Source organism: Orycteropus afer, unplaced genomic scaffold (genome assembly GCF_000298275.1).
Source record: "Orycteropus afer afer isolate SDZICR_OR568_19922 unplaced genomic scaffold, OryAfe1.0 scaffold00495, whole genome shotgun sequence".
Taxonomy (NCBI): Eukaryota; Metazoa; Chordata; class Mammalia; order Tubulidentata; family Orycteropodidae; genus Orycteropus; species Orycteropus afer.
In genome coordinates this window covers 683,567-710,621 of record NW_006922082.1, presented here as the reverse complement: position 1 = coordinate 710,621, position 27,055 = coordinate 683,567, and the positions used below count along the sequence as shown (strand labels likewise).

General features: G+C 47.8%; 1 protein-coding gene across 1 annotated transcript; it reads right to left on the bottom strand.

Moving 5' to 3' along the window:
* Nucleotides 1–1,649: 1,649 nt before the first annotated feature.
* Nucleotides 1,650–18,124, bottom strand: HROB (homologous recombination factor with OB-fold). Its single transcript, XM_042782869.1, has 10 exons — nt 18,005–18,124; nt 17,176–17,226; nt 13,057–14,235; nt 11,415–11,498; nt 10,119–10,259; nt 9,404–9,512; nt 9,129–9,214; nt 8,738–8,863; nt 6,461–6,578; nt 1,650–1,741 (listed from the first exon to the last, which is right to left on the bottom strand). Exons 1-10 carry the CDS (start codon nt 18,122–18,124, stop codon nt 1,650–1,652), a joined length of 2,106 nt encoding a protein of 701 aa, XP_042638803.1.
* Between the last annotated feature and the right edge of the window lie 8,931 nt (nt 18,125–27,055).

The window sequence follows — 27,055 nt, the reverse complement described above, 5'->3', positions numbered from 1 at the left end:
GAAGCTATAGCAATGAAGAGTTGCTGGGCAACAAAATAGAAGTATAACTTATAATATCCATTAGTCCATACTGATCTAAATAATTACCTAACTAAATGAGGAAGAGTAGACAAATCTCCCAAGCAGAACAATTCCAAATTGTTTACCTAAGGAGATGGAGCATCAACTCCCTACTGCCTACTCCTTAGTGTAGGCCATTCACAGGGCTTCCTCCCAAAGAGTACAGTATGGAAAAGGGCACGAGTAACCTTCCAGTGGAGACACCTGACAAACACCACCTCAGCCAGAGACCAAGGTCAACACCAAAAGTGCTATCAGGTTGACAGTATGTATACTTTAGATGAGGGGATGTGAATGGCACTTTACCACTGTTGTCTTCGTCTCCAAAACCCATAACCCAGCTCTGATTATGAGAAACATCAAAGTCCAAGAGAGAAGGACGTCTGCCCAGTGCTCAGTGCTGTCAAAGTCATGTCATACAAGGAAAGTCTCACAAACTGCCACAGCCAAGAAGAGCCCAAGGAGACATGGAGGACTAAATGTATGTGCTATCCTGGCTAAGATCCTGGGACACAGGACAGTAGGGAACAACTGAGGAAGGACGGCCTTTGGTTAGTAATAAGGAGCTCTGTGGCACAGTGGGTAAGGCATTTGGGTGCTAATCAGAAGGTCAGCAGTTGAAACCCACCAGCTGCTCTCCGTAAGGAAATAGGGCCATCTACTTCTGTAAAGATGTATGGACTCGGAAACCCAATGGGGGTCACTATGAATCAGAATCAACTTGATGGCAGTGAATTTGCTTTGGTTTTGTTAATAATGATGTCTCAATACTGGCTCATGAACTGTGACAAATGTATCATACAAATGAAGATACTGTAATAGAGAAAGCTGGGCATGAGGTATATGGGAGCCCTCTCTCTGTACTACCTTCTCAAGTCTTCTATAAACCTGTCTAAAATAATACTTTTTTTTTTTTTTAAGTTGCTTGGCTCTGCCCTCCCCTGTCATCTGCCCAAGCCCTGCTCTGACCCACGACCACCAATAGGGTGGACAGGACAACCAGCAGCAGCCAGGGCAGAAAGGAAGAGGAGGCAGATGAGGCAGGATGCTTTATTTCAGAACAAGGTACAACAGCCCACACCCCTGGCCCTGCACCTGGGAACCTTGGGCTCGTAAGCTGGGGAGCCACAGGCCTCACGAACCTGGCAAAAAGCAGAGGCAAAAGTCTGAGTGTTTCTCTTCTCGGTCCAGAGAGGCAGGTCGCCACCACTGTGGTGTGGCCCGTCTCACCTACTCAGCTGTCCTGGGACTAGTGAGTGAAAGGATGAGGACAGGACACCCAACATCCTCTAAACTCAAGTTGAGGTGGGGAGAGTGACACTGGAGATGACACACCTTCCTGTTGGCAAGGATGCACCAGAGGGCTGGAGAGCTAGCCTTGTGCCAAGTCCTGGAATGCCGAAAGAAGACCCAAAGTGATGGTAGTGCAGAAACCCAGAGACAAGGGCGTTCTCAGGAAGGCATAAGGGTGGGAACACCCACAGGAGCCCCACGCTTTGCTTATTCTCCAATTGCGCTGGTCGTCTTCTCTCCCTTGGACATGATCAGACACGCTCAGAGTCTTGCCGAGGCACTGAGAGGCCGCCTGCTCACGGTGGGGGCCCTGCCTTAGGGCAGTCCCAACTACTGGTCCCAGAGAAGAAGTCCTCGGGGAGCTCACTCAGGAGCCCGTCCAGGTCATCTGCGGAGAGGGGGTGATGGTTAGTGACAACATTAGGGATTCACGTGATTTGGATTCATAGCTCCTGCCCCCCAGGAGGGTCTGAGCCTGGCTATAGTTGGCAGGGTGGCTCCCCCTGAGTAGTGGGGCCCAGACCAATAGGCCTGAGGCTGGCTTGCCTTCCATCTTCCCACAGCTCCCCACATACCCACACACAACAAAAGGCAGGGGCATAATCCCCGGGCCAATCTGCTGTGAAAGAGCGTCCCCCTGGGCCTCCATGATTCCTCTAGTTCCACCCAGAGGCACAGTGCCTGAACAAGAAGGCTTGGCGGCCCTCTAATGCAGCCCTCTCATTTGACACAGGGAGAAAAACACAAGCTGGGAAAAGCCATTAGACGTGTTCAGAATCACACAGTTCATTAATCTGGTCTCATCAGAAGAGTGGGAGACACCACCTCCTTCCCCAAAGTGCCAGAGTGAACGAGGAATGAGAGGAACTGCCCCTATGACTGCAGTTCTCAGGGCACTTATATCCAAGAACTTAGAAAGAGAGCTGGTCTCAGTAATCCCTACTGATAGTATTATTGTTAGCAATAACAGTGAATACTTACTGAGCGATTACTCTGTGCCAGGTCCAAGGCCAAGAACATTCTGCTCATCATTATTGTTTAGTCTCTGAACTTACTGTTAAGCCTCACAATAACCCTTCACAGGGCATCTCATGGTAGCTCCTGTTATAATCCCCACTTTGCCTGAGAGAACAGAGCTTAAAGAGGTAAAACCATCTGCACAGGTAAGCACACCCAGGCTCCAACTATAAAACACCCACCTACTGGATTCAAGAAGCCATAGATGTTAATCACCACTGGTTTGCTTATTTGGCAGATCTGTCCCTACAGTGGAGATGTGACAGCAGCCACAATTTTCTATGGCTAACTCCACCAGGTTACTCAATCACCACCAGCAACCTCCTGAAGATGACCTGGCTTGTCAACAAGCTCTTACTACTTACAAAGACAGTGCAAGATCCTAGACAATGCAAAATCCCGGCATAATGGGCAAATACTTTTTTACAGGATATGAATACATTGGCTTTGTAGTCTATCCATTGGTCTACTGTGAATTTGGTTAGTGTGAGACACCCACCCATAATCTTATGATGCTGGGGTCACGCGGTGTTGGATTTCTAGTATTAAAAAGCTAAAGACTAGACCTTGGCCTATGTTAGCATCATATGGGTGATGCTGCCTCCTGAGCAATCAGATAGATGGCTTATCCCCAAGAGGTCTGTATATTGGTCTGGTGTCCTCTCTGAAGGGCCTCTGTACTTAATCAGGATAGGGAAATCTGCCCAAGCCCTGCTCTGACCCACGACCGCTGGTAGGGCGGACAGAACAACCAGCAGTAGCCAGGGTAGAAAGGAAGAGGAGGCAGGTGAGGCAGGCTGCATTACTTCAGAACAAGGTCTTCTGGTCTGGCCATCAGCCCCAGAAGACTCCAAGGAGGACACAAGAATAGTTCCTGTCCATCTGGTGGCTAATAGCACAAGGTCTGGAAATCAGGGAGACCTGTGGATCATACTCATATTTGCTCTCTGTGGCCCCTATCACATTATAAGAAGCTCTGGTGGCATAGTGCCTAAGGCATTTAACTGATAACCAGAAGGTTGGCAGTTCAAACCCACCAGTCACTCCTCGGAAGGAAGGTTGGCCAATCTACTTCCGTAGTGATATTGCCTTGGAAACCCAAGGAGGGGTCACTATGAGTCAGCTCCAACTCCACGGCAGTGAGTTTGGTTTGGTTTTATCACATTATAAGGCATTATTGAAATCAACTCGATGAGCAATAGGTTTTTATCACTAGAAGGGCTGCAACCTTGCCAAACAAGATATCATTTCTGATTTCTGTAAGACCCAAAGACCCACAGAAAGAGGAATAAGATGACAGTCAAGAAGATGCAGGCTGAGTTATTTGAGAAGAAAGAGAAGGAGTACCCTGAGACAGAAGAACTAGACAATGCCCAGCTACCACCACTGACTGATCTGACCAGGCTTACAAGAGAATAGAATAGAATGGGAGAAATAGAACAGGAGAAAAATGTAGAACAGAACTCAAATTCTTAAAAAAGGTTAGACTAGCTTGACCACCAAAACAAGGCCAGGAGCTGACTATGGAATAAATCATCAACTGCTCATATGCAAGTTCAAGTTGAAACTGAAGACAATTAAAATAAGTCCACGAGAGCCAAAATATGACCTTGATTATATCCCTCCTGAATTTAGAGACCATCTAAAGAATAGATTTGATGCACTGAACACCAGTGACCAAAAACCAGAGGAATTGTGGGATGACATCAAGAACATCATCCCTAAGAAAGCAAAAGGTCATTAAAAAGACAGGAAAGGAAGAAAAGACCAAAGTGGATGTCAGAGGAGACTCTGAAACTTGCCTTGAACAGAGAGTAGCTAAAGTAAATGGGAAAATGGACAGTATAAAAGAGTTGAACAGAAGATTTCAAAGAGCAGAAGACAAAGTCAATTATTATAACGAAATGTGGTAAGACCTGGAGTTAGAAAACCAAAAGGGAAGAACATGCTCAGCATTCCTCAAACTGAAGAAAAAATTTAAGCCTCGAATTGCAATACTGAAAGATTCCATGGGCAATAAGTTGAATGATGCAGGAAACATCAAAAGAAGATGGATGGAATACACAGAGTCACTATACCAAAAAGAATTGGTAGATGATCATTTCAGGAGGTGGCATATGATCAAGAACCAATGGCAATGAAGGAAGAAGTCAAAGCTGCACTGAAGGAATTGGTGAAAAACAAGGCTCCAGGAACTGAGGGAATACCCATTGAGATGTTTCAACAAATGGATGCCCCACTGGAAGCACTCACTCAGCTATGCCAAGAGATTTGGAAGACAGCTACCTGGCCAACTGACTGGAAGAGATCCACATTTGTACCCATTCCAAAGAAAGGAGATCCCACAGAATGTGGAAATTACTGGACAGTTATTAATTAATTAATATAGCACACAAGTAAAATATTACTAAAGATAATTCAAAAATGGTTGCAGCAGTATATTTACAGAGAACTTCCAGAAATGCATGCTGGATTCAGAAAGGGATGTGGAGCGAGGGATATCATAGCTGATGTTAGATGGATCTTGGCTGAAAGCAAAGAATACCAGAAAGATGTTTCCTTGTGTTGTATTGACTATGCAAAGGCATTCAATTGCGTGGATCATAACAAATTATGGACAACTTTGAGAAGAATGGAAATTCCAAAGCACTTGACTGAATTCATGAGGAAGGAACCTGTACACAGACCAGGAGGCTGTCACTTGAACATGACAGGGGATGCTGCATGGTTTAAAATCAGGAAGGGAGTGCGTCAGGGTTATATCCTTTCACCACACTTATTCAATCTGTATGCTGAGCAATAATCCAAGAACTATATGAAGAAGAACGTGGCATCAGAATTGGAGGAAGGCTTATTAACAACCTGCGATATGCAGACGACACAACTTTGCTTGCTGAAGGTCAGGATGACTTACAGCACTTACTGATGAAAATTAAAGACTACAGTCTACAGTATGGATACACCTCAACATAAGGAAAACAAAACTCCTCGCAACTGGACCAATAAGCAGCATCACAATAGATGGAGAAAAGACTGACTTTGTCAAAGACTTCATATTACCTGATTCTACAATCAATGCCAGTGGAAGCAGCAATTAAGACATCAAAAGATGTATTGAATTGGGCAAATCTGCTGCAAAAGACCTCTTTCAAGAGCTGAGGACCAAAGATACCTCCTTGAAGACTAAGATGCGCCTAATCCAAGCCATGGTATTTTCAATCGCCTCATATGCATGTGAGAGCGGGACAATGAATAAGGAAGATCAAAGAGTTGATGCTTTTGAGTTGTGGTGTTGGTGAAGAATGCTAAAAGTACCGTAGACTGCTAAAAGGACTAACAAATCTGTCCTGGAAGAAGTGTAGCTGGAATGCTCCTTGGAAGCAAGAATGGCCAGACTTCCTCTCGCCTACTTTGGTCATGTTATTAGAAGGGACCATTCTCTGGAGAAGGATGTCATGCTTGGTAAAGTGGAGAGTCAGTGAAAGAGGGGAAGGCCCTCAATGAGATGGATAGACATGGTGGCTGCAGCAATGGGCTCAGGTATTAGGGATAGTGAGGCTGGCACAGGACCAGTCAGTGTTTCATTCTGTTGTACCTAAGATCACTATGAGTCAGAGATGACTCGACAGCATGTAACAACAACTTGACCACCTGAGACTAGAGGACTCCCTGAAACTATTGTCCTGAGACACCTGAAACCCTAAACCAACACTAACCTGAGATCACCTGTTAGCAGAAAAGCAGAGTGACCAACAAAATAAATGACGTTATCTGTTAGATCGGTGCTCGGCTGAAAAACCATGTGTATGAGTGCAAATGATCAACATTTACTCCAAAGCAAAGATGAGAAGATGAGGGGACAGGGAAACTAGAGTAATGGAAATGATATAACCAGAACACAAAGGCAATGTTGACACCTGTGAAAAAGGTAACTAATGTCACTGATCAATTTGTATAGAACCTGTCACACGGGACCCTAATGTGCTAAGTAAACTTCAACCAAAAATGACGTAATATTGTGGAGAAAATAAAAAAACAAGAAGAAATAGAAAGAAAACCTCTCTTGCTCCAGTTGGCCTGACCGCCTTACCTGCTTCTGAGAGCTCTTTGGGGAACACTCTTGCCCCTGGGTTCTGTGCTGTTCTGGGGTCTTCCTCGGACTTCACGTCCACATCACGTTGGAGGTGGCCATGGATACTTCCTGGATCCTGGGGACAGAGGATCTTGTTACTATTGCCTGTGCTCCTGAGATCCCTCTCGATGGTACCGCCTCCACTCAGACCACCTCAGAGGAACAGGTGGAGTCCTCAGGAAAGAGACAGTGAAGGCGTGTGGCAGGGGCCAGTCAGTTGTCAGGGACCCTGCTGGCAGAGGGAGCTGAAACACTGAATACTTGAAACAGCAGGTAACTCAAAAACATTAATAGCTGATTTTTTCACCTAATCCTGTTAAGTGTCTAAGCACCTAAAGTTTTAAGGAGTTGGTTTAACTGGAGCAGAGTGAAGAGGCCATTCAGAAATCTGTTGAATTGGACTGGGATTAAAAATTATCTGCCAACAACCCCCAAAACAGGTAATATATGGGCAGGTAATCCAAACTGATAATTAAATCGTTCACCATGGTTAACTCCAGGAGCTCTGGTAGCGTAGTGCCTAAGGCACTTGACTGCTAACCAGAAAGCTGGCAGTTCTAACCCATCAGCCACTCCTCGGAAGGAAGATGGGGCAATCTATTTCCATAGTGATACTGCCTCGGTAACCCAGGAAGGGGTTGCTATGAGTCGGGTCCAACTCGATGGCATATAACAACAACAACATGGTTAACTCCAGAGGATGGGAGTGGGGAAGGGTGAGGGTCACTTTTTACTTCATTCTGCACCATTTCAGCTTTGTTCAATGAGTATTGGAAAAAAAAAAAAAAGAAAAAGAAGAACTAAACCCACTGCCATAGAGTCAATTCCGATTCATAGTGACCCTATAGAACAGAGTAGAATTGCTCCCATAAGGTTTACAAGGTTGTAAATCTTCACGGAAGCAGACTGCCTCATCTTTCTCTTATGGATTGGGCTGATGGGTTCAAACTGCCGACATTTTGGTTAGCAGCCTAATGCTTTAACCACTAAGCCACCAAACTCACTCACTGCCGTTGAGTTAGATCCAACTCATAGTGACCCCCTGCCCTGTGGGTTTCCGAGGCAGTATCTCTATGGAAGGAGACTGCCCAACATTCCTTCCAAGGAGTGGCTGGTGGGTTTGAACCGCCAGCCTTCTGGTTAGCAGTCAAATACCACAGGGACTATGCCACCAGAGTTCATAAAAAAAAAAAAAAACACTGCTGTCAAGTTGATTCCAACTCGTAGCAACCCCATAGGACGGAGTAGAACTGCCCCATAGGGTTTCCAACGCTGTCAATCTTTACAGAAGTAGACTTCCCCATCCTTCTCCTGCATCGATGAGTACAGATGACTTGAAATTTAAAAGAAAAATAAAGATTTAGTTTTCAGAAGTTGCAAGATCATATATTTCTGAAAGAATGTGTAGGAGGAGAAGAAAGACGAGGGAAATGGAAGTAGAAAACTAGAGCTGAAGGACTCCCAGAGGTGCCAAGGCTAACCCACTCGTTTTACCGATGAAGCAATAGCAGGGGCGGGGACCAGGCTTGCCCAAGATCACGCTGCAAATTACCAACAGAGCTGGGTGAAGACCACAGCACCATGAGTCGGAGTCTGGGGCGTGGAAACCATTATCTCCTCCATGACAGCCTAGGATCCCACAAAGAGTAAGGGTGGCCACAGAGGTGACGCCATGTGCCAAGTCAAGTCCAGGCTCTGCACTCTCACGCCAGTTGGAACCCTATTCACCTCACGCAGATCCCAAATGCTCACCTCCCAAGTTCCTGAAGGTGGGGTCCCCAGCAGAGTTCTGTGTAGGGCCCCTGTCACCTAGCACAGGCTGAGGTCGAGAGAAAAGGTGCAGAGCAAGTGCTGGTATACCTGACAGGCCATTTGGAGCTCGTGGCTCTCTGACTGGCCCCTTGTAGCAGACCTGACCTTCAGTCATTTCTTGCCAATGTTCCTTGGTAGACCCTTAACTTGGTCAGTTCTCATGCGACTCTTAGCCTCTCAGATGCTCAAGCCTACCATAGAACACAGGGATCACCAAAAAGCCAGTTGCTTCTCTAGGAACCATTACTGTGCTGGTGGGTGGCTGGATCGGGGACAGGAGGAAATGGCCCGTCCCCCAAGGTGCTTCTTCACTAATGGGCCACTGTCTCCCTCGTGCATCTGCTCCCCAGGGTGGAGGAGGGGAAGAAATCAGAAGATTTTGGGAAAAGAGGCCTCCCTCAGTCCCCTCATCCTGTCCCTTACCTTGGGGAAGGGCTGAGATGGCTTGAGGAAGTTCCCGTCCCCTGAATCTGGGCTGTAAATGTCGACCAGGTTGTTTGGCGTCACATTGAGGTAGTGATTCCGGAGTGAAGGAGAAAACACTCCAATCTGGAGCAGAAGGAGGGCCGGGTCAGTTCCATGATGGGGTACTAGGCCTGCCAGAGGGCTACCTGATCCCCTCCTGCCTCTCCCTTGGTGTGCTCTGCACTTGGCCACAGGCTTCACTCAGCTCCAGCCAGCCAGGGCCTAGCAGCAGCCCAGGCACTCACTGCCTGGTCTTGGGAGGAAGGCAGCTATATGGGCAAGGAGCCTGACATCTCAGGAGCTCTCCCCGGGTTGGGGCAAGCAGAGGTCCCCGAGGGAGCTCCCCTACCTGCTTTAGCAACAGCACGGAGCCCGGCTTCAGCTCATTCTGATGTGTCTCCAGCAGCACCCTGTGCACTGTCCCCTGCATCTCCCCTGCAAACACCACAGGGGGCCGTCAGCCTTAGAGTTCAGGAAGCACAGGGGCTGGTTTGGGGCCTGGCCAGGAAGTGGGCTGCTCACTGCCTCCATTTTCCCAGCTGCAAATGGAGAGGATGACTCCTCTTCACCTCCTGATCTCAACAGAGAGTAGTCATCAGACACACCCGGGACCTCACTCCTCACCTGTGGGGTCCTTGAAAACCACGCTGGCGTCCATTGTGCTCCGGGTCAGGGACTTGATCATCACCGCCATGTTGGGGACCTTATTCCTAGGCAGCTGTTTCAGGGCGGCCTGTTTACAAGGAGAGGCATTTGCTGAGCCAGCCATCGACCACTTGTAACTTCCCAGGTTTCCCAGTGTTCCAGACAGACCAGGAGACAGGGCTCAGGGGGATGGAGAGGTATGGACATGATCTCCCTTTGTGGAGACCAAGTGCAGCCAACCCAGGAGTAATTTACAAAGATCATCCCCTCCCCCTGGCAGACCTGAAGTGGCAGGCCCTTCACCTCCCTCCCGCCTCCTCCCTTTTGTGTATATGTATTTATACAGTACCCCATGGCAGCAGGCCACAGGCAGAGTTGTGCTAGCACACGTCCTGACAGGTGTCTGCACCCAGCCCTCGACCACTGGGAGCTTGAAGGGTAGCAGTGTGCTTACCCCTCCCACATGGGGGCCCAGAAGTACAGAGATGTGACCATACTCACTTTCTCCTGCCTGTGCTCAACACTGTGGATGGTAGTGAGCAGAAGGGGAGTGAAGATACAAGCAGAGAGACAGGTATGGGCTAAGAGGGAGGTAAGAGATAGCTCCTTTCTGAAAGGAAGCTGAGCCAGTCAGCTGGAGAAAGGGAGAGACATGGTCTGGGATTGGGTCTCAGTGCCCAGGACCCTTCCTTACCTTCCGCAACACCATGATGATGCTATAGGTACAGAGGAAGCATGTCGGGTCTCTCTCATCCAGGCCCAGAGCAGATTTCATGGTCAGCCAGGGCCCTCGTCCAAAATCATCCTCTGCAGATGACTGGGAACCTGCAACAACCTGGCACCACAGAACATAGGGAGGAGGGGGCTCTATTAAGGGGCCCAACTTCCTACAGCACCTTGGCTGAGACAGGATGGTGGGGTGAGGGGATGGGAGAGCACCCTGAGAAAAAGTGCAGCAGGTGGCCACAGTTCCTCGTCTCATCATCTCTGAGCCCAGAAAATAGCATGTGAAATCTTGCTGCTACATTATCACTTCTTTCAGTAAGCAGCTATAACAAAAGTTGCTCTTTGAAAATAAATAAATAAATAAAAATACAGGTTCTGACTTTAATTACATAAAAGGAAAAGGCGACCACACTTGTTTCTTATGAAAGACTAAAAAAACCTTAGGGGCAGGGAACCCCCATTTACATCAACAGGTTTACACAGTGTCTTAGCCACTGTGAAACCCGTCATGTATTTATTTGGGACATCTCTGCTTTAATCATTAACCTTCTTACATTACTAAATGCTTTGAATCCTGGTGGATGTTTACTGCTTTGGCTCTAAAACGGACTGGCAGATCTGGGAAGCTGTAGCCAACAGAAAAACCAAAATGCTGAGTCTGAGGACACAGCAGGTCAGCTGGAATCCCAAGGAGGAGGGGGGCTGGGTCCCACCCATCAAAAGAAACCAGCAGAGGCAAAACAGAGGCAGATCCTTCCCAGCTCTGCACCCAGAAACCTGAAGAAGGGTTCCTGAGAGACAATCTCCTAATACTTAAGCCGCTCTCCTCCCCCGTGGGAAGATGGAGCCAGCTAGGCCTTTCTCTCTCCGGTGGCAAAGAAGGCAGGAGCCATGGCACTGGTGAGGGCCTGGCTGGCATCAGAATTGTTGTTGTCAGGTGCCGTTGAGTCGGCTTGGACTTATAGCGACCCTACGTACAATGCAACGAAACACCGCCTGGCCCCATGTCAGCCTCACAATCTCTGCTCTACCTGAGCCCATCGTTGTAGCCACTGTGTCAAGCCACCTCCTTGAGGGCATCAGAATAGGCTTCACTTTATGCCAGTAAAACTGCCACCTCCCCAGCTACTTTCTCCCAGTGGCCTCTGGTGTGTGACAGCAGAAAACAAGCATCAACTCTGCTTGTCAACTCCTGAAACACGCCAGGGATGCCCTGATGCGCAAATGATGCCCAGGATGTTAACACTGACATGGAACAAGTTACCTCTGTACGGAATTTAGCCACAGCACCGTGAGTCGGAGTCTGGGGCGTGGAAACCATGATCTCCTCCAGATTTTTCCCATTATGCTAAGAGTGGAGCGAGAAGGAGAAGGTGAGAGCAAACTCAGCAACTGTTATTTACAAGTAGAACTTCTTGTCTGGGTTACATAATGAGTTCAGGAAACTATCAGGGACAATTAACACATATTACATCTCTCCTAACGAACTCTCAAGAGCCTCGTCAGCAGCTCAAAAAAGATGCTTCGGGGATTGTTCTGGGACTGTGAGGAAAATGGAGCTAGCCCAGGAACAAAACCCAGGGCTGCCTGAAGGGGGCGATGACCTGGACAGAGGCCTATGTTGAGCCCACGGGAGGCTTCCCCCAAGACCCTGCTGGGGATCTAGCCCTCCCCTACAGGAAGAGCCAGCCCAGGAGGAGTATAGATGGACTCCTTTGAGTCTCTTAAAACGCTGGAGAAGAGCAAGCAACAGACAGAAATGGTTTCAAACACCCTTAAGATGAGGAGGAAAGGGGCACACCTACCACAAGCAGGGCAGATCCTCAGAACCCAGTTATCTGGGAGTCTATCCCAAGACTACGAAGCTCTGGTGGTGTAGTGCCTAAGGCATTTGACTGCTAACCAGAAGGCTGGAGGTTCAAACCCACCAGCCACTTCTCAGAAGGAAGGTTGGCCAATCTACTTCCATAGTGATACTGCCTCAGAAACCCAGGGAGGGGTCGTTATGAGTCAGGTCCGACTACACGGCACATAACCACAAGAACAACAATCCCAAGACTAAGGCACTCTGGTGGCACAGTGGTTAAAGCACTTGGCTGGCTGCTAACTGAAAAGCTGACAGTTCAAACCTACCAGTGCTCCCCAGGAGAGAGATGTGGCAATGTTTCCATAAAGATTTACAGCCTTGGAGAACCTATGGAGCAGTTCTAGCTGATCCAAAGGGTCAGCAGGACTCAGAACAGACTTAATGGCAATGGGTTTGCTTTGGTATCCAGGAATTTGATAGATCCTGTCCTTCTACCACTGCTTAAATCCAAACTCTCAGCAGGGCCCTGTCTCCTTTCCAGCCCCTGCTCTCCGCCCTTGACCCACGTACATCAGCCGCACGCGCTGTCTGTGGATCTCCAAGAGTGCCCTGCTCTGATGCTCTGTGCCTGTGAGCAGGCCCTTCCCTGTCTTCCCACCGCTGGAACGCCCCCCAGAGCAGTGCCCCCCCACCTGTTAACCTCCCACTCATCTACTCCAACCTCCCTCTGAAGCCCAAGTCAGGACCAGTGCCTCCCCAGCACCCAGGCAACGCCCTCCACCCACACCCTGCACTTTGTGTACCATCACTTTGTGCCTGTGTCTTCCACAACACTGTAAATACCTGAAGACAGGCTATTTCTGTTTAATCTCCCTCTCAGTTCCAAGCGGCCTACCCCATTCATGTCCTCAGCAAACACAGGGGAGTCAATCTAATTGCCTCAGTGACTACTTCTACTGTTTGGAAAACCCTCCCCCTTCACTCCCTCCCTTCACTCCAGGAATAAAGATACCCTAGGAATGGACAGTGCTGAACTTTGCTTCTCTCCCTCACCACTATCCTGTAGAGCACTGGCTCCTGCCAGAGACACATCACTCACCTGGTGTGGCAGGAGCCCTGCTGGGCCAGGGAAGCGACGGGCTTTGGCTTGGGTGGCAGTGTGGGTGGGAGGGTGTGGCGTCCGGCTGGCAGCAGAGACCAGCTGCACCAGGTGGTTGGTGACTACAGGCATCTGCAGAGCTGCCTGGGGAGCCAGGGAGGAATGCAGGCCCTTTGGGGTGCCAACAGGAGACTCGGCAGGTGCCACCAGAGTTTGGGGTTCTAAGAGCCCCTGGGGACAGAATCCAGAGGGAGCCCTCGACAGAGTAGAACAGCCTGAGTTGGGTGTTTGTCGTCCAGGAAATCGAGGTTTGCCACTTAACTGGGCACCTGGAGACTGGAATGACTGACGAGAGAAACGGTTTTGAGGGCTGCACTGAACAAGACCACTAGCAGCTTGGACAGGCTGAGGTGCTTGAAGAGGGGGGTCTTTGGCACAGACTCCCCAGTGGCACTGTTGAGTGGCACCTATTGAAGCAGTTGGGATAGGAAGGTTACCTGAAGTCACAGGTCTCAAGTGGTGCTGGGGAGTCCTACAGTGGACAGCTGGATCTAGAGGCTGGCCCTGGACTGAAACAAAGCCATGATGCCTAGCACGGGTGGCAGGTGTAGGCCCTTTTGGACAAGACCCACGCAGCTCAGCTACCCGGGCTTTTTTGGCCAATACTGGGTCCTCTCCCTGCCAGGTGGGCAGGGTTCCTGTGATCTCACTGCTAACTCCAAGGTCCAGCCCCATGCCAGGCCCTTCCAGCTCCATGCTTGCCAGGACCTTATCAAATTCATCTTGCTCAGGCCCCTCGAGGCCATCAAACACCTGATGTGGACTCTCTAAGGTGGATACAGGGCAGGGGGCTAAGGACTGGGGTCTTGCTGGCTCTCTGGGTACTTCGGTCAGCATCACTCTTCTCTGATGGCTAGTCCAGCTGCTGGAAGTCAAGACAGGCCTTAGGGGAGGTGCCCCTGTGGAAGGCGGGCCCCTGACAGCCATGGACATGCCAGAGGAAGGAAGGCAGAGTCCAGAAGTCTTGGAAGGAGCAGTGGGGTGTGACGGCAGCCACCTGGAGGACTGGCCCTGCACCGTGGCCTGTGGCTTAGAAGAGACAGGTCTCAGGCACCCAGCATTCACAGGCAGTGAGCCAGCAAACTGGTTCTCTGCATCTTCTACAGCAGACAGGAAATCCTATAGAGAAGCAGAGACAGTGGGTCTCGGCATGTGGAAATCAGGAAATACTCTGCTCTCACTGGAAATCAGGAAATACTCTGCTCTCACTGCCTGAGGCAGGCAGCGTATATGTGTGTGTGCAGACGCACAAGCCAGAAACCGAGGCATGAAAGGCAACAGTGTGGTTTCTTGCTGCCTTTGACCTTGCCCATGAGCCCACTCCCTGACCTTCTTTCTCTCTCTCCCCAATCTGTTAGGAGCAGGAGAAGCAAACATATGAGGGCACCACAGAGTCAAACCATCCCCCAAGGTCACACACTTGTCTGAAGAATACTAGCTTGCTGAGGTCCAGCCTGTGCAATAGGGATCTCTGCAGCTGGTCGTGATGCCTGTCCTCAGCCCACTCCCCACCGCCAACACACACACACACACACACACGTGTGCTGCACACACAGCCCTCGATAAAGAACCTGGATCCAGCAAAAGCACCACAAGCTAAATATAGATTTTCCGGCAGCTTAAATTAAGTGTGGACTCCAGTTGGGAAGCAAGGTGAGCTTGACACCTTCGAGAGCTACAGACCTGTTCCGAGGGTGTTTTTGAGTCAGAACTGCTGATTTAACTGACAGGAAGGTCCCCTCCACCCCCACTCCCTACTGCTGTATTCATTCGTCTGGGCTAGAAAACGGCTTTCTCTTGCTTTGTATATTATCAAGAGAGTCACAAACTCTGGCAGGATCACCTTAGGAGTTAGCAATAATGATGATCAGAATTACAACAGCAATGAAATGACCCTGGGGGTTGATGGAGTCCCCTTCCCCACAAAAGAGTTCACTCTCAGACATGATGTCATTCTGCCTTGAGGAGGGGGAAAGGGACTAGTCTGTCATTTTTTCATGGATTAGAAACTTGATGCATCAGAGCCCTTCCCTTTAATTCCATGACTGGCCCAGCAGTCCTGCCATCACCTGGTAAGACTCAGAGGGTCACTGAAACAATCACTTCTTTAATTTATAACCACACATCCCCAAAGCTGAAAGTCAAAGACAAGGGCATATCTCCCATTATAAAAACACAAATCAAGTCCCCCAACAATAACAAAAACAGCTAACGTTGGAAACCTTATTGGGTGCCAGGTTCCAAGTAAGCACTTTAGCAGAATTCTCTCAATCAATTCTTACGATGTCCCTATGAATAACCCACTGTCATTGAGTCAATTCCGACTCATAGCAACCCTCATAGGATTTCCAGGGCTGTAAATCTTTACTGAAGCACATTGCCTCATCTTCCTCCTGTGGAGCAGCTGGTGGGTTTGGACAGTGACCTGCTGGTTACCCATTGCACCACCAGAGCTCCTGGCCCTGTGAATTTGTTGTTGTTGTTGTTATGTGCCGTCGAGTCGGCCCCGATTCATAGCGACCCCTCCTTGGGTTTCCGAGGCAGTATCACTACGGAAGTAGGACTGCCCAACCTTCCTTCCGAGGAGTGGCTGGTGGGTTTGAACCGCCAGCCGTCTGGTTAGCAGGCAAGTGTCTTAGCCACTATGCTACCAGAGCTCCTGGCCCTGTGAATAGGTACTCTTATTATTCCCGTTTTATGTCTGAAAAGAACTGAGACTCAGAGAGGTTAAGTAGCTCCATGGAAGCAGGACAAGAACTCATGTGTGCCCTTGTCCCTCTGCCTTCGGGCCTCAGTGAATGCCAGGGACTGATTCTTAAGAGGTTTATGTGGAAGGTCCCTTGTTCCCTCCAAACCCAGCTTCCAAAAGCCTCCAAGGAAAAGGAGGGTGGTGCCAGAGCTGCCAGGAGGGCCCCTGGTACAAGATCCACCACCATACCTAGCACAAAAACCAGACATTGAAATGAGTTCAAAATGGGAGTTTTTAGGCAAAGTACTGGGAGATTGAAAAAAAGAGCAGGTTTTAAACCTTTTGTCCCTGGTAAAACAGAACAATTCTAATAAATGTGGCTTCGTGGTTTCCCTGCACATTAGACTACAGTCCGCAGGCAGAGTCCTCATCCAGGCTGCTTATGCTGTATTCTGAACAGGTTAATTGACCCCTTTGGGCTTTACTCACTGAAATCCTGCTTCTTTATAAAAACGATTTGAGAGAACAATTGCAGACTTCATGGATAAAACTATAGCTGTTGGATTTGAGCAGGAAGGGGGCTATGGAGATCACTGGTCCGTGGTCTCCAGCTGCACATTGGAAATAGCCCTCCCTGGGCCCATCCCCAGGGATTGATTTAGTTGGTGTGTGGTGGGTAACTCTAAAATGCTGGTTCCAGAGCCCTGTCTGTGCTCCCATCTATGGAAGGGAAGGAAGGAAGGAAAAAAGGGCATTTGAGGCAGGGGAATCCCCTTATATTGTCTGGAGAATGAAGGAATTTGCCCTGGCTCACAAAGCCAGTTGGTGACCCCAAGCCTCCTGCTGTCTTGTCACAAAACACTCTTCCCACTTCAACTAAGTTAGTCATCAAGAAGGTGAATTAAATCACCTACGTGACCCAGAAGGGCTCTAGTGCCACAGTATCTAAGGCATTTGACTGCTAACCAGAAGGCTGTGGTTCAAACCTACCAGCCACTCCTCCGAAGGAAGGTTGGGCAATCTACTTCTGCAGTGATACCACCTAAGAAACCCAAGGAGGGGTCGCTATGAGTCGGGTCTGACTCGACGCCAGTGAGCTGAGGGGCTGAGCTGATGTGACCAAGCTTCCAAGCTTTTAAGTAGGGGCGTTAGAATTTAAAGGTATGGCAACCAGGCAACTCATCTCTCTGGTTTGTTGTTGTTTACAACACAGTTAAGTGGCTTGCTTACATTTTTCATCATTTCTCAGCCTCTCACAACCAACACGATATACATGTCAACTAAAATGTTTCTGGCTGCTCCCACATGTTCCAGGCCTGGGTGTTTACATCTTAATTCCTCTGCCATCTCTGATCACTGACATTTCTTACCTCATCTTCAAACTCCTCTTCCACAGCAAACAGCTTCTGCAAACTGCATGCCTGAAAGAAAAACAAAGCAATTGAGGTTGGAGACAAAATGCCATTTGCAAGTACACTCTGTCTTCCCCATGCGTCTTCCCAATTCTAGCAACAAGGCCCTCAGGTGTACAGTTTTCTGTTTGTTTGGTTTTTGATAGTACTGGGGGGGGGGGAATAAGGGAGAAGAAGAGAAGAGATAGGGTTTATTTAAAGACAAGATGATTTAGAATTTTTTTCTTGTAAAAGAATCCACTCAGATCCACCTGCATTCATCCTAAACGTGGGGAGGGAGCAAAAGGGAAGGCTGCGAAGGAGAGCATGGGTCCTTCTTCAAACTCAGTACTGTGTACACGGACCTAAGGATTTTGCAGCATCCCAAATGTTTGGCCTGAGGGAACCTTCGTCAAAGATAAATCACCTTAAAGCCAAGCACGCCCAGCACAATCCACTGTTTCCAAAAGCCAAGCCTGTGGTTTCCTTTTACCTAATCCAATGCTCCTAGGAAGGTGGGATGACCCAATCCGTGGTTCTTTCTTTCTGTTGAACCCCACATGCTAGAGCAGCCAAGAGCTACAGCAGACACCCGCCTCTAAGCGTCTAAGGCTCACGGTGGAGGGGGTTACAGGTTGGGGGCGGGCGGGGAAGGATGAACAAGAATTCTCCAAGAAAAGGCTGGCAACTGGAGGGAAACTGAGGCCCAGAGAAAGGGGAAGTGCCTTCCTAGGTTCTCCTGGCGCGTCCGTGCCAAGCCCCAACCAGCACCCAGGTCTCCCGACCCCATCTGAGCCCTTGCCCACACCTCGGCCCCGGCTCTGCAGCTCGCCCGGCCGCGAGTGAGGGGCTGGAACCCCGAAGGCGGGTCCCCAGGCTCCGGGACTAGGCGGTCCCGGATATCCTGACTTGGGTGCGGCATTACCATAGCGACGGCCAGTGGGCTCCGGCCCGTGGGTTGGCCCGGCGAGCTCCGACTAGCCAGAGCGCCTGGGCCTAGGACTCGGCGCGGGAGGGAGAGTCCGAGTTTCGGCGATGGTACTTTTTGGGAGGCGCTGAAGGGCAGCGTCGCTGCGGCCCGGACGGGGACCGAGGAAAGGTCTCAGGGAAGCAGGGGTCGAGAACCCCAAGCTGCTTTCGAAGCCGCCGCCACACCAGTGACTCCGCCCTCTTAAAGAGCAGGACTATTTCTATCCTGCCGACTCAAAGGCCCTTCACCCGCAGCCTTCCGGCCTGACCTTAAAGGGGAAATGAATGGGTTCTCGATCGCCCCCTTGTGGCCCCTCGGGTCGGTCGGCTGGTTTAGCACGCATCAGGTGAGAGCAAAGTTGGGGAATTTTGAGCCCTTTCTACCAACTCCTGCTCAACCAACCTCCAAGGAACCCCGGCATGCAGTGGCTAAGAGTTCAGCTGGTAACTGAAAAGTTAGCGGTTTGAACCTGCCAGCTGCTCCATGGGAGAAAGATGTGGGAGTTCGCTTCTGTAAAAATTTACAGTCTTGGAAACCCCAATGGGGCAGTTCTGCTTTGTAATATAGGATCACTATGAGTTGGAATCCACTTGATGGCAAAAGGTGTTTTTTTGTTTTTTTGGTGCCCACCTTCCTGTCTTCTGTTAAGCTCGTGGACTAGGTACTGTAGTGAGACTCATCTACACCAAAACCTACCCAGTAGGTTTATCTGTCTATCCATGCATCCATGTAGCTATTCATTTATCCAGCTAATAGTCCTCGCAGTATACATTTATGAAACAAAGACGTTCTTTGTGTGGCTCTTTGTAGTCTTCATGTCTCAGCTCAGGTCTCAGACCAGGATTCCCTGCCTACTTCAAGCAACAACCCCCACATCACAACAGTGGTTTCTTAAACAGCACTTGTCATAATTTGTAATTATCATGGTTTACATCTTTGAATCATCCTAACTAGAATATAAGTTCTATGAGGAAGGGACCTTGTCTAGTTTGTTGCACTTTGTATCCCCAGCATCTGGCACAGTGCTCAGTAAGAGTTATTAAATGAATGAATGACTACTATGTATGTGGCACAGAGGTTGACTTTGTGGATGGAGAAATGAAGAGGATTCTTGTGCCCTCAAAGAATTCGCAAGCAGTCAAGGAAAAATAGGTCAAACAATAGAGTCTAGGAAAATCATTCAGAAAGATGGGCAGGGGCCCAGTGAGATGAGAGGGTCAGTTTCCCTAAAGCCTGCTGTGGTTAATGACCTAAGTCCTACCTCAGTTTCCCTTTTTTTCTTTGCTGCTAGAGAGCTAGTTGGAGTGGCAGCTGTGTAGTTTTGACGACTCAAAAGGCAGAATGGTAGGTGACTCAAGTGCTTAGCCATGTGACCTGAGCCAGCCCTGGATCTTCTCCGGGTGGCCTGGCCTGGTCTCACCTCCAGGTAGCCTCCATTAGAGCTGCACATGGACCAGTTTAACCCGTCGTATGTCAGAATGGAGGCTAGAATGGCAATGAGAGAGGGGACCATCTAAGTTAGGGATTCCCTCAGGACCTCTACGTTTCAGAGCTGGGGGACAAAGCTCCGACACTCCCTTCACAGGCCTCTTCTTCTCTGTGTCACGGGAATCCCAGAGACACACAGTCACTTCGTGGGTGATGCTCTGGGTGAAAATCTCATGCTTTCTCCTTCATCACAGTTGGCATCTGCTTCTTTCACCTGCAGCCCTACCTCCTGTTAGAACCAGTGAAAATGTGGAGCTGGGACATTTTAGAGAGAGAGCAGCAGGAAGCAGGCAGTTTAGAGTTGGGAGAGGCACCATGCTTCCTAGCATTATCATGTCGAGGCCAAGGAAAAGGCTGAGTCTTCATCCTGATAGGGCCTAGGTCCTCTTCTTCCTCCTCTCAGAATGGGGGTCAGAAAGCTTAACTCTTTAAAAACCAAATTTGAGCATAGTAGAGACTCAGACCAAAAAGGAAGGGGTGGGTTCAGAGGAAAGGGAAAAGTGGACACTAGGGCTTTGACAGGAGGGCCCAAGCAGAGAATACCAGATGCACATCGAGGGCACGTAATAACAACAACATTGTGAAGGGGGGTAAAAAGAGGAGTGAGTGTAGTGAGGGAGCCTCAATAACACTTTGGTTTAACCTCATAATAATAACAGCCAACACTTCCTGAGCGTTTTTGTCGGCCTCACAGGAAATGAGTTACATGTATTGACTCACTTGATCATTATTAACAACCCTTGACTTAGATGCAAGGATCACTTCTACTTTACAGAGGAGGAAAAGTTCAATGTCTTGCCCAAGGTTACATAGTTAGAGGTGGCGGAGCTGAGATTATGAACCAGGCTGCAGCATCCACAGGTTTAACCACCATGCTGTTTCACTTCATGGAATTCCAAAGAACTGGGTTTTTAACCTGGGGCTTTAGGGAATATAAGACCCCTGTGATTATGTGCATTTCATTTCACTTGGACCCACAGTCAACACCAATGGAAGCAACAGTCAAGAAATCAGATGACGTATTGCACTGGGCAAATCTGTTGCAAAACACCTCTTTAAAGTGTTGAAGAGCAGAAATATCACTTTGAAGACTGTTGTTGTTATTGTTGTTAGGTGCCATTGAGTCATCTTCAACTCATAGTGACCCTATGCACAGTAGAATGAAACACTGCCCAGTCTTGCGCAAGCTCCATGATCCCTACTATACTTGAGCACATCACCACAGCCACTGTGTCAATCCATCTTGATGAGGGCCTTCCCTTCTTTTGTCAACCCTCCACCTTATTTCCCTTCTGAAAACAACACCAAAGTAGGTGAAACAAAGTCTGCCATTCTCGCTTCCAAGAAGCTTTCCAGCTGCACTTCGTCCAGGACAGATCTGTTAGTCCTTTTAGCAGTCCATGGTACTTTCAGCATTCTTCGCCAGCACCACAACTCAAATGCATCAAATTTTCTTTGGTCTTCCTTATTCATTGTCCAGTTCTCACATGGATGAGGTGATTGAAAATATCGTGGCTTCTGTCAGGCACACCCTAGTCCTCAAAGAGACATCCTTGCTTCTCAGCACCTGAAAGAGGTCTTTTGCAGCCAACTTGCCTAGTGCTATACATCGTCTGATGTCCTTACTGCTGCTTCCATTAGCGTCAATTGTAGAACCAAGTAATGTGGAACTTTAATCTTTTCTCCATTGATCATGATGCTGCTTTATAGGTCTGGTTGTGAGGATTTTTGTTTTCTTTATGTTGAGGTATAATCCATACTGCAGACTGTCTTCTTCAATCTTCATCAGTAAATGCTTCAAGTCATCCTCACTTTCAGCAAGCAAAGTGGTGTAGTCAGTGTATCACAGTTGTTAATTATTCTCCCTCCAATCTTGATGCCACATTTTTCTTCATAAAGTCCAGCTTCTTGGTTATTTGCTCAGCATGTAGATTTGAATAGGTACGGTGACAGGACACAGCCCTGAAGCACTCACTTCTTGATTTTAAACCATGCTGTGTCCCCTTGTTCTGTTCGAACAACAGCCACCTGGTTTATGTACAGGTTCCTCATGAGTACGATTAAGTGTTCTGGAATTCCCATTTTTCTCAATGTTATCTACAATTTGTTATGATCCACACAATCAAATGCTTTTGCATGGTCAATAAAACACAAGTAAACATCTTTCTGGTATTCTCTGCTTTGAACCAAGATCCATCTGACATCAGCAATGATATCACTTGTTCCACATCCTCTTCTGAATCCAGCTTGCACCTCTGGAAGTTCTCTGTTAATATACTGCTGCAACCATTTTTTAATCATCTTCAGTAATATTTTACTTGCATGTGATATTAATTATACTGTTAGATAATTTCCACATTCTGTGGGATCACCTTTCTTTGGAATGGGTACAAATAATAGATCTCTTCCAGTCAGTTGGCCAGGTAGCTGTCTTCCAAATCTCTTGGCATAACCAAGTGAGTACCTCCAGTGGGGCATCCATTTGTTGAAACATCTCAACGGGTATTCTGTCAATTCCTGGAGCCTTGTTCTTTGGAATTCCTTCAGTGCAGCTTCGACTTCTTCCTTCAATATCATTGGTTCTTGATCATATGCCACCTCCTGAAATGGATGAAGATCAACCAATTCTTTTTTGTACAGTGACTCTGTGTATTCCTTCCATCTTCTTCTGATGTTTCCTGTATCATTCAATATTTTGCCCATAGAATCTTTCAATATTGCAACTTGAGGCTTAAATTTTTTCCTCAGTTCTTTCAGCTTGAGAAATGCCAAGTGTGTTCTTCCCTTTTAGATTTCTAACTCCAAGTCTTTGCACATTTCATTATAGTAATTGGCTTTGTCTGCTCGAGCTGTTCTTTGAAATCTTCTGTTCATTTCTTTTATCTTGTCATTTATTCCATTTGCTTTGGCTACTCTCCGCTCAAGGACAAGCTTCAGAGTCACTTCTGTCATCCATTTTAGTCTTTTATTTTTTTCTCGTTTTTTTTAATGACCTCTTGCTTTCTTCATGGATGATGTTCTTGATGTCATCCCACAATTCTTCTGGTTTTCAGTCTTTGGTGTTCAATGTATCAAATCTATTGTTTAGATGGTCTCTAAATTCAGGAGGCATATATTCAAGATCATATTTTGGCTCTCATGGTCTTGTTTTAGTTGTCTTCAACTTCAAGTTGAACTTTCATGTGAGCAGTTGATGGTCTGTTCCACAATCAGCTCCTGGCTTTGTTTTGGCTGAAGATATTGAGTGTTTCCATCGCCTCTTGCCACAGATGTAGTCAATCTGATTCCTATGTATTCCATCCAGCAAAGTCCACATGGATAGCCACCATTTGTGTTGTTGAAAAAAGGTATTTGCAATGAATAAGTCATTGGTCTTGCAAAATTCTATCATGTGCTCTCCAGCATTATTTCTGTCACCAAGGCCAAAATTTCCAACTATCAGTGATTCTTCTCTGTTTCCAACTTGTGCATTCTAGTCACCAGTGATAATTAACACATCTTTATTGCGTGTTCAGTCAATTTCAGACTGCAAAAGTTGATAAAAATCTTCAATTTCCTCATCTTTGGCTTTGGTGGTTGTTGCATAAATTTTAATAATAGTCATATTAACTGATCTTCCTTGTAGACATATGGATATTATCCTATCACTGACAGCTTGGTACTTCAGGACAGATCTTGAAATATCCTTTGTGATGATGAATGCCATGCCATTCCTCTTTAAATTGTCATTCCCGGCATAGTAGATCATATGGTTGTCTGATTCAAAATGTTCAAAACCAGTCCACTCCAGCTCACTAATGCCTAGGATATCAATCTTTATAGATTCCATTTTATTTTTGACAACTTCCAATATTCCTAGATTCATACTTTGTACATTCCGTGTTCCAATTATTAATGGATGTTTGCAGCTGTTTCTCATCAATTTGTGTCATGTCATGTCAGCAAAGGGAGGTCTTGAAAGGTTTACTCCATCCATATCAGTAGGGTTGGTTCTACTCTGATGATGCTGCTCTTTCCCAGTCCTATTTTGAGAGCCTTCCTACCTAAGTGGCTCGTCCTCCTACACTGTATCAGACAGTGTTTCCGGGCTATTCACATAGTTGCCTAGTATTGTAACAATGTTTCCCTGCTATTCATAAGGTTTACCCTGGCCAATTCTTTGAGAAGTGGATGACCTCTTTCTTCTTCCTGGTCTGTCTCAGTCTGCAAGCCACACTGAAATCTGTGTACCATGTGCAACCCCACTGGCATTTGAAACCCCAGTGGTGCAGCCTCAAGCCTCACAGCAACACGCCACCACTGTACGACAAGTCAGTAGACAAGTTTGTCTCCCTTAGCTGTTAGAAACTTCTCCACCCTCCCCTTACCTGGATCCCTGCCACTTGCTTACTCTGTCTTGGATGCCCTGGCTTTCCTTTCCATTCCCCTCCAATTTTCCTGCCACTTGGGGTTAGGGTCTAGGTTCCTCCCCTTATCTGGATCCCTCTGCTGCTTGCTCGGTCTCTCCTGGATGCCCTGGCTTTCCCTTCCTTTCCCCTCTGCTTTGAAGGCTAAGGTATGCCTAACCCAAGCCATGGTATTTTCAATCACCTTATGTTGTTGTTGTTGTTGTTATGTGCCGTCGAGTCGGACCCGACTCATAGCGATCCCTCCTTGGGTTTCCGAGGCAGTATCACTATGGAAGTAGATTGCCCCATCTTTCTTCCGAGGAGTGGCTGGTGGGTTTGAACCGCCAGCCTTCTGGTTAGCAGTCAAATGCCTTAGGCAATGAATAAGTAAGTCCTAAGAAGAGTTGATGCTTTTGAGTGGTAGTGTTGGCAAAGAGCACTGAAAGTACGGAGAACAGACAAATCTGTTCTGGATGAAGCGCACCCAGAATGCTCCTTGGAAGTGAGAATGACCAGATTTCATCTCACCTACTTTGGTCATGTTGTCAGAGGGACCATTCCCTGAAAAAGGATATTGTGCTTGGTGAAGTGGAGGGTCAGCAAGAAAGGGGAAGACTTTCAATGAGATGGATTGATACAGTGGCTGCAATGATGGGCTTACGTATAGCAAGGATTGTGAGGATGGCACATGACTGGGCAGTGTTTCATTCTGTTGTACATAGGGTCACAATGAGTCAGGGACGACTTGAGGGACTTAACAACAACAATCACGTGCAAAATGTCATGTGCCTATTATACACATGAGCTTTGTTCTGAGAGGGGTTGATAGCTTTTTCAGATTCTCATGGGTCAGAATCCCATTGCCTTTCTGTAACTCAGAGCCAGGCTACGCTCTCCTGGCCCTCACTCACCATGTTGTCTAGATGTTTTACAGTCCTATTGCCTGGACTTACGCAGTAGCTAGCCTCTAGTCCACACTCTTCTCCCTTTTGTGCATTCTTTCTAACATGCAAATGAGATCCAATTTTTCTGCTATAAAAGTTCTTCAATCCCTCCTAGTCACCAGAGGATGACATAAGTCCCTAGGACCTACACTGCCCTGGCCTCTGCCTCCCTGCTCTATCTTGCCTTTTTGAACACCAATCCCTCTCCACCTCTCCACTCCACTCATTCTTCAAGTCCCATCTCACATGCTCCTTCCTCCAAGAAGGCCTCCTTAACTGTTCCAGCCAGACTCAAGATTCCTTCCCTGGGTTGTTGTTGGTTGCTATTGAGTCAGTACAAACTCATACTGACCCCATTTGTGCAGAGTAGAACTGCTACATAGGCTTTTCAAGGCTGTGGCCTTTCAGTAGCTTATTCTCAAGCCTTACTTCTGAAATACCTCTGTGTGGGTTTGAACCATAAATCTTTTAGCTAGTAGTTCATTGCTTATCCATTTGTGCCACCCAGGGGCTCTTTCCTTCCCAATGGTTTCCTGCATTTGGCCTTAGCTCCATTATTACATTATAAAGCGTGTCTGTTGTATGTCCTATGTTATCGCCAGGTCCCCCGCACACTTCTCTGCTGGGATCTCAACTTTCAGGGCAAAGACATGGCTTTCAACTTTTGAGTCTCAACACATAGCACAGGCTCTGGCATGCAGAAGACACCTGGCAAGTGTTTGTTGAATGACTTAATGCCATTTGTCAGGAGGGAGTGTGAGTGAGTCTGGGCAACTCCACGCTCACTCCCGTAAATACCTTTGTTGCTGGGTGAGGTGCCTCACCTTCTTAGGTACAAAGAAGAGTACATCACCTGAGATGTGTGCGTGTGCATTACAATGTTTGTGTCTGGAGGTAGTGCATTGGCCTTGGAGTAAGACAAATCTTGGTTCATACCTGACCCTGCTGCTAACTGGCTGTGTGGCTTCAAGTAAGTCACTTTACCCCTCTGAACCTTAGTTGCCTCATCTATGCAGATGGAATAATATATATCCCCCACAGGGTTGCTGTGAGATGAAATGAATTAATGCATTGAAATGGCTAGCTTTGTGCCTGGCATGTTGGCAAGAGCTCAAGAAATGTGGGTCCCCCCCCCCACTGAAGTTTGCAAACATGTGCTGGGATTTGTTGTGGGAACCACATGGCTTGAGTTTGTATCTATTTCAGCATATTTGCAAATGCATTTTGCCCTGATTTGTATTTTTATCGTATGAACGATGGTATGTTAATCGATGTGATGTGTGTGTTTGTGTGTTTAGTTTTATGTTTGCCTTGGTAAGGACGGCAACATATTCAGATAGGAAACGTGTACAAACACCAAGAGTCTTGTGGGACTGTGTTGGTGGGTAGCTATTATATGTTGAGTGGGTGTGTGGAATATATGTAGAATTGATATCTGTTGTATGCTGCGTGTCATGTTTGGAGGAGTTGCGTGGATGGGATGGATGGGGACTGGAATGTGTGTGTGTGTGTGTGTGAAGGCTGTGGATTCTGAGTCAGTGTGTAACCAATGAGCATGTTCAATAGAACTTTGTGTTGATGAAAATATTCTATATCTGCACTGTCCAAGGGAGTGATCACTAGCCACATGTGGCTGTTGAGCACCTGAAAAGTGGCTAGCGCAGCCGAGGAACTTTAGTTTTAATATGAATTCGTTTTCATTTAAATAGTCAGAGGTACACTATACATAGAAACTTCTAGGTTGTTCACACACCAACCAGGTGGAGTGCCTTACCACTGAAAGCCCATCCATCTTGTCTCAACCCCTGGATGTAGACTCTGGAGCCCCACGTGCGCGTGTGTGCGTGTGTGTGCTTGTGTGTGCGCGCCTGTGAGACGCAAGGAGGGGCTGCTGCGCCCCCGCCCCCAAGTCCCCAGCCGAGCCATGAATCAGCCTGACAATGAGGTGAGTCATTCACGGAAACGCTCGCGGCCGGCCCAGCAGGCGGGAAGCCAACGTCAGCCTCCCAGCCCCCCGGCCCCTCCTCTCCTCCGGTGGGACCTCTCAACCCCACGCACTGCAGCTGTTG